At 43.6% G+C, this 7,521-nt stretch overlaps 1 protein-coding gene across 4 annotated transcripts in view; it reads left to right on the forward strand.

Annotated features, from left to right (window-relative positions):
- Window positions 1-7,208, forward strand: part of ehhadh (enoyl-CoA, hydratase/3-hydroxyacyl CoA dehydrogenase) — a 27,813-nt gene extending 20,605 nt beyond the window's left edge. For all 4 annotated transcript variants that reach the window (XM_045704328.1, XM_045704327.1, NM_001140304.1 and 1 more), the window contains 4 exon segments: window positions 389-730; window positions 2,255-2,457; window positions 4,078-4,757; window positions 6,692-7,208. In XM_045704328.1, coding sequence (XP_045560284.1) covers window positions 389-730; window positions 2,255-2,457; window positions 4,078-4,757; window positions 6,692-7,052 — 1,586 coding nt within the window. In that variant the 3' untranslated portion in view covers window positions 7,053-7,208.
- The last annotated feature ends 313 nt before the right edge of the window (window positions 7,209-7,521 follow it).

The following is a 7,521-nucleotide window of genomic DNA, read 5'->3' on the forward strand; positions in this document are numbered from 1 at the left end:
TGTCTGTGTGTGTTTTCATTCCATCTCATCTGTCTGTGTGTGTTTTCATTCCATCTCATCTGTCTGTGTGTGTTTTCAGTCCATCTGTCTGTGTGTGTTTTCAGTCCATCTGTCTGTGTGTTTCAGGCCATCTCATCTGTCTGTCTGTGTTTTCAGTCCATCTGTCTGTCTGTGTTTTCAGTCCATCTCATCTGTCTGTGTGTGTTTTCAGTCCATCTCATCTGTCTGTGTGTGTTTTCAGTCCATCTCATCTGTCTGTGTGTGTTTTCATTCCATCTCATCTGTCTGTGTGTGTTTTCAGTCCATCTCATCTGTCTGTGTGTGTTTTCATTCCATCTCATCTGTCTGTGTGTGTTTTCAGTCCATCTCATCTGTGTGTGTGTTTCAGGCCAGCCCCTGGACTCCCGTCGTCTGAGCACCCTGCCCTGCCCCTGCCCCCCAGACGTTGACTCCCTCTTGGACAAAGTCATGTCCAAGGTCCGGCAGCGCTCCCGAGGTGCCCTGGCTCCGGTGGCCTGTGTTCGGGCTCTGAGGGCGGCTGCCTCTCTCCCTTACGCCCAGGGTATGGAGAAGGAGAGGGAGCTGATGGCCACCCTGTTCAACAGCGGCCAGGCCCGAGCTCTGCAGTATGCCTTCTTCTCCCAGAGGGTGGTGGGGAAGTGGAGTCTACCTAGTGGGGCGAGATGGGACAACAGCACCGCCAGGATCATCAGCAAAGCTGCTGTTATTGGTAAGAGGGGTAACCTCAATTTTACTCAAGTCTACTCTTTAAATCCGGGTTTTCAAAACTAAAAGTTGTCCTTAGTTTGAAGATGAAATCAGGATACAGGTGTTCTCTTTTCGACTCCCTCCTCATTATTTTACAATCAATCGCCAGAATTTTCTCTGTTTACTTAGCTATCATACTCTGCTTCCACCTGGCATTCCACTGATTTCAAACTCAGTCCTCCAGGAAGTGGAAAACATTAGTAACACGTGTGCAGTTCTCTGTGATATCTTTCGAAATAGTCCGGTTTATAAAGGATTACTTACACATACTGAGCAGCTCATGTTATAGACAGAAGCGCGCTGCATGGCAAACCAATCAGAACTCATCTCTCGGCATGTCCAGCCCATTCATTATCTCAGCCAATCATGGGCTAGCGGGAAGGTTCCTGTCTTTTTCAGTGGCTAAACCAACTAGGCTCGTAATTTAACACTTGTAAGTCTTATTTACAGATGGCGTACACGTTTGTTATTAAGGCACATGAAGATTCACATATGCCAAAAGGCATTTCTGCAAAAAATAGCATTTTGAAATGCCTTTCCTGTAAAATAGTGACATGCGACATATGGCTAGTTTCCTGAAACAAGTCGTATATGGAGAGTCTGGTGTGTTGGATTTGCCCTAAACATAACGCTTTTGTATTCAGGGCATAAAGTTAATTTCTTTGCCACATTATTTGCAGTATTACTTTGGTGCCTTATTGCAAACCAGATGCATGTTTTGTCATTTAGGTTAGTATTGTGGAGTAACTACAATGTTGTTGATCCATTCTCAGTTTTCTCCTGTCACAGACATTAAACTCTGTGAACTGTTTTAAAGTCACCATTGTCCTCACGGTGAAAATCCCTGAGCGGTTTCCTTCCTCTCCTTCAACTGAGTTAGGAAGGACGCCTGTATCTTTGTAGTGACTGGGTGTATTGATACATCATCCAAAGTGTAATTAATAACTTCACCGTGCTCAAAGGGATATTCAAGGTCTGCTTTTTATTTTTACCCATCTACCAATAGGTGCCCTTCTTTGTGAGGCATTGGAAAACATCCCTGGTCTTTGTGGTTGAATATGTGTTTGAAATTCACTGCTCGACTGAGGGACCTTCCAGATAATTGTATGTGTGGGGTACAGAGATGAGGTAGTCATTCATAAATCATGTTAAACACTGTTATTGCACACAGAGTGAGTCCATTACACTCATGATGTACTCCTGAACTTGCCAAAACAAAAGGGTTGAATACTTACTTATTGACTTAAGACATTTAGGCTTAATTTGTTTTATTAATTTGTAAACATTTCTAAAAACATAATTCCACCATGACGTTATGGGGTATATTGTGCGTAAGCCAGTGATGACAAATGTCAATTTAAATCAATTTTAAATTCAGGCTATAATATAACAGAAATGTGGATAACCTCAAAGGGGTTTTGAATACTTTAAAGGTTCTGTAAGTCTTCATGTCCTCGTTGTTGTCTGTCTGTGTTTTTGTCTCCAGGTCTGGGTACCATGGGGCGTGGCATCGTTGTGGCACTGGCTCTGACGGGCATCTCTGTGGTTGCCGTGGAGACCCAAGAGAAGCAGCTGGCAGAGGCCAGTCGGGTGGTTCCGGCGATGCTGCAGAGAGAGGCGGGGCGACGACGCTTGGCCACACCCCCAGGGGTTATCTCCTTCAGCTCCAACTTGCAGGACGTTAGTGAGGTAGAACAAGTGTTATTTCTGGATTATATCGTGTATTGTAATTATAGCATGTATTGTAATTATAGCATGTATTGTAATTATATAATTTATTGTAATTATATAATTTATTGTAATTATATCATGTATTGTAATTATATCATATTGTAATTATATCATGTATTGTAATTATATCATGTATTGTAATTATATCATGTATTGTAATTATAGCATTTATTGTAATTATATCATGTATTGTAATTATAGCATGTATTGTAATTATAGCATGTATTGTAATTATAGCATGTATTGTAATTATAGCATGTGTTGTAATTATATCGTATTGTAATTATATCATATTGTAATTATATCATATTGTAATTATATCATGTATTGTAATTATATCATGTATTGTAATTATAGCATGTATTGTAATTATAGCATGTGTTGTAATTATAGCATGTGTTGTAATTATAGCATGTGTTGTAATTATATCGTATTGTAATTATATCATATTGTAATTATAGCATGTATTGTAATTATAGCATGTATTGTAATTATAGCATGTATTGTAATTTATAGCATGTATTGTAATTATAGCATGTATTGTAATTATATAATTTATTGTAATTATAGCATGTATTGTAATTATAGCATGTATTGTAATTATAGCATGTATTGTAATTATAGCATGTGTTGTAATTATAGCATGTGTTGTAATTATAGCATGTGTTGTAATTATATCGTATTGTAATTATATCATATTGTAATTATATCATGTATTGTAATTATATCATATTGTAATTATATCATGTATTGTAATTATAGCATGTATTGTAATTATAGCATGTATTGTAATTATAGCATGTGTTGTAATTATAGCATGTGTTGTAATTATAGCATGTGTTGTAATTATATCGTATTGTAATTATAGCATGTATTGTAATTATAGCATGTATTGTAATTATAGCATGTATTGTAATTTATAGCATGTATTGTAATTATAGCATGTGTTGTAATTATAGCATGTGTTGTAATTATAGCATGTGTTGTAATTATATCGTATTGTAATTATAGCATGTATTGTAATTATAGCATGTATTGTAATTATAGCATGTATTGTAATTTATAGCATGTATTGTAATTATAGCATGTATTGTAATTATATAATTTATTGTAATTATATCATGTATTGTAATTATATCATGTATTGTAATTATAGCATGTATTGTAATTATATAATTTATTGTAATTATAGCATGTATTGTAATTATAGCATGTATTGTAATTATAGCATGTATTGTAATTATAGCAGGTATTGTAATTATAGCAGGTATTGTAATTATAGCAGGTATTGTAATTATAGCAGGTATTGTAATTATAGCATGAATTGTAATTATATCAGGTATTGTAATTATAGCATGTATTGTAATTATAGCATGTATTGTAATTTATAGCATGTATTGTAATTTATAGCATGTATTGTAATTATAGCATGTATGTGTAATTATAGCAGGTATTGTAATTATAGCATGTATTGTAATTATATGATGTATTTTAAGGTACCACAATAGTATATTGTGTTATTCTAGACGCATGTACTGTCTGTATATGTTAAAATATAAAACTCAATCAATCATTCAGGTGGAATTGGTGATCGAGGCAGTGTTCGAGGTCATGTCGCTGAAGCTGCAGGTGTTTAAGCATCTGAGCTCGGTGTGTAGACCTGGGACCCTGCTCTGCTCCAACACCTCTGGCCTGGACATCGACCAGCTGGCTGCCGTCACCCAGAGCCCTGGCCTGGTGGTGGGGATGCACTTCTTTGCTCCGGCCCACGTCATGAAGCTGCTGGAGGTGGTGTATGGTCCGCGGTCATCCCCGGAGGCAGTCGCCACGGCAATGCAGCTGGGCAAGAGGATGGGGAAAGTCGGCGTCGCCGTGGGCAACTGTCCGGGTTTTGTGGGTAACCGGATGTTGAAGCCGTACCTGGAACAGGCCAACTTCCTGTTGGAGGAAGGAGCCACGCCCCGGCAGGTGGACGAGGCGCTGGAAGAGTTTGGATTCCCCATGGGCGTTTTCCGGATGTCTGACCTATCAGGGCTGGATGTGGGCTGGAGGATCAGGAAGGAGGCGGGGCTTACAGGGCCAGGGGTGGAGTCAACCAGGACACGCCAGGGACGACGGTACAGCCCGCTACCTGACCAGATGTGCGAGGCGGGCCGGCTGGGCCAGAAGACGGGGAAGGGCTGGTACCAGTATGACGGGCCTGGTGGCAGGGTGGCGCGGTCTGACCCCTGGGTACACATCTTCCTGGAGACCTACAGGTAAATCTGTAATGATTTTAAATCTGTTTATCTGTATAACTGCTGATGTAAAAAGGGCTTTATAAAATGAATGTGACGAATGGATGGACGGATATATATTTACATGTTAGTGATTTAGCAGACGCTGTTCTCCAGAGAGACTAACATGAGCCTTTAGGGTTAAGTTGCTCAAGGACACATCAACAAATGTTTTTTTCACCTAGTCAGCTCAGGGATTCGAACCGGCGACCTTTCGGTTACTGGCCGAACGATCTTAATTGTTAGGCTACCCGCCGGGTTGGTTGGGATGGGTGGTTGGGTGGATGGATGGGTGGGTGGATGGATGGGTGGGTGGTTGGTATGGATGGATGGGTGGTTGGTTGGTATGGATGGGTGGTTGGTTGGTATGGGTGGGTGGTTGGTATGGATGGGTGGATGGGTGGTTGGTATGGATGGATGGGTGGTTGGTATGGATGGGTGGATGGATGGGTGGTTGGGTGGATGGGTGGGTGGTTGGTATGGTTGGTTGGTATGGATGGATGGATGGGTGGGTGGTTGGTATGGATGGGTGGGTGTGTGGTTGGTATGGATGGGTGGGTGTGTGGTTGGTATGGGTGGGTGGTTGGTATGGATGGGTGGGTGTGTGGTTGGTATGGATGGGTGGGTGTGTGGTTGGTATGGATGGGTGGGTGTGTGGTTGGTATGGATGGATGGGATGGGTGGTATGGATGGATGGGTGGTTGGTATGGATGGGTGGGTGGTTGGTATGGATGGGTGTGGTTGGTTGGTATGGATGGATGGGTGGTTGGTATGGATGGGTGGGTGGTTGGTATGGGTGGGTGGGTGGGTGGTTGGTATGGATGGGTGGGTGTGTGGTTGGTATGGATGGGTGGTATGGATGGGTGGTTGGTATGGATGGGATGGGTGGTGTGGATGGGTGGTTGGTATGGATGGGTGGTTGGTATGGATGGATGGGTGGTTGGTATGGGTGGATGGGTGGTTGGTGTGGATGGGTGGGTGGTTGGATGGATGGATGGGTGGTTGGTATGGGTGGGTGGGTGGGTGTGGTTGGTTGGTATGGATGGATGGGTGGTTGGTTGGTATGGATGGATGGGTGGTTGGTATGGATGGGTGGTTGGTATGGGTGGATGGGTGGTTGGTATGGATGGATGGGTGGTTGGTATGGATGGGTGGTTGGTATGGGTGGATGGGTGGTTGGTATGGATGGGTGTGGTTGGTATGGATGGATGGGTGGTTGGTATGGATGGGTGGGTGGGTGGTTGGTATGGGTGGGTGGTTGGTATGGATGGGTGGGTGGTTGGTATGGGTGGATGGGTGGTTGGTATGGATGGGTGTGGTTGGTATGGATGGATGGGTGGTTAGTATGGATGGGGTGGTATGGATGGGTGGATGGGTGGTTGGTATGGGTGGATGGGTGGTTGGTATGGATGGGTGGTTGGTTGGTATGGATGGGTGGTTGGTTGGTATGGATGGATGGTTGGTATGGATGGATGGGTGGGTGGGTGGGTGGTTGGTATGGGTGGGTGGTTGGTATGGATGGGTGGGTGGTTGGTATGGGTGGATGGGTGGTTGGTATGGATGGGTGTGGTTGGTATGGATGGATGGGTGGTTAGTATGGATGGGGTGGTATGGATGGGTGGATGGGTGGTTGGTATGGATGGATGGGTGGATGGGTGGTTGGTATGGATGGGTGGTTGGTTGGTATGGATGGGTGGTTGGTTGGTATGGATGGATGGTTGGTATGGATGGATGGGTGGGTGGGTGGGTGGGTGGGTGGGTGGGTGGTTGGTATGGATGGATGGGGTGGTTGGTATGGGTGGGTGGTTGGTATGGATGGGTGGTTGGTATAGATGGGTGGTTGGTATGGATGGGTGGTTGGTTGGTATGAATGGATTGTCAGTCAATCAGTCAATTAATCAGTCAATCGATTACAGGGCGGAGCACGGCCTGGTGGCCCGGAGCATCACCCTGGAGGAGATCCTAGAACGTTGTCTCTACGCTCTGATCAATGAAGGCTTCAACATCCTGCAGGATGCCGTAGCCGCCGGGCCGGAAGACATCGACGCTATCTATGTGTTTGGGTATGGCTGGCCCCGGCACCGCGGGGGACCCATGTTCCATGCAGACCAGGTGGGATTGGGCAGGATCCTGCAGAGGCTGAACCAACACAGCCACCCTGACGTGCCCCATCTGAAGCCCAGCACGCTGCTGCGGAGGTTGGTCGCAGCGGGAAGTCCTCCGGTCCAGAAATGGAGAGAGTTCATCAATAAAGAAAGAGTACACAGTCAACTCTGAGATGGCCAAGTCACACCTGTCAATGCAACCCTGTGATTTAAATAATATATATATATAGTCTCACATTAGAGATATGCCTGTGGATTTATAGGGTATCAGTGCCTTCAATTGTCTTAGGAAATGTGAGCTACTGTAATAAATACATTCCCTATCGTACATTTTCTCATGCTTTCAAAATGATACCCGATGACACGTTTATGGAGGGTTGGTTTTGTATTACGTTTAATTGAGGTAAGTTGGCTTTAATATTTGACTAGATTTTAGCTGAACAGAGAATTGGTTATTCAAATAACAGTTTCCTCTGTCAAGTCATTCTCACTCATAACTTAATAGTGTTTTCCACATGTCAGTGTGGGGGGGTTAACCTTTTGGCTGTTGGCATTTCATTCACCCTCCTGTCAAAATGAATTAACCAGATATTATTCTGCCTTTTACCCGGGGTGGAGAGAGGTCCTGATGCAAACCGAAT

This window comes from Salmo salar, chromosome ssa21, assembly GCF_905237065.1.
Source record: "Salmo salar chromosome ssa21, Ssal_v3.1, whole genome shotgun sequence".
NCBI lineage: Eukaryota > Metazoa > Chordata > Actinopteri > Salmoniformes > Salmonidae > Salmo > Salmo salar.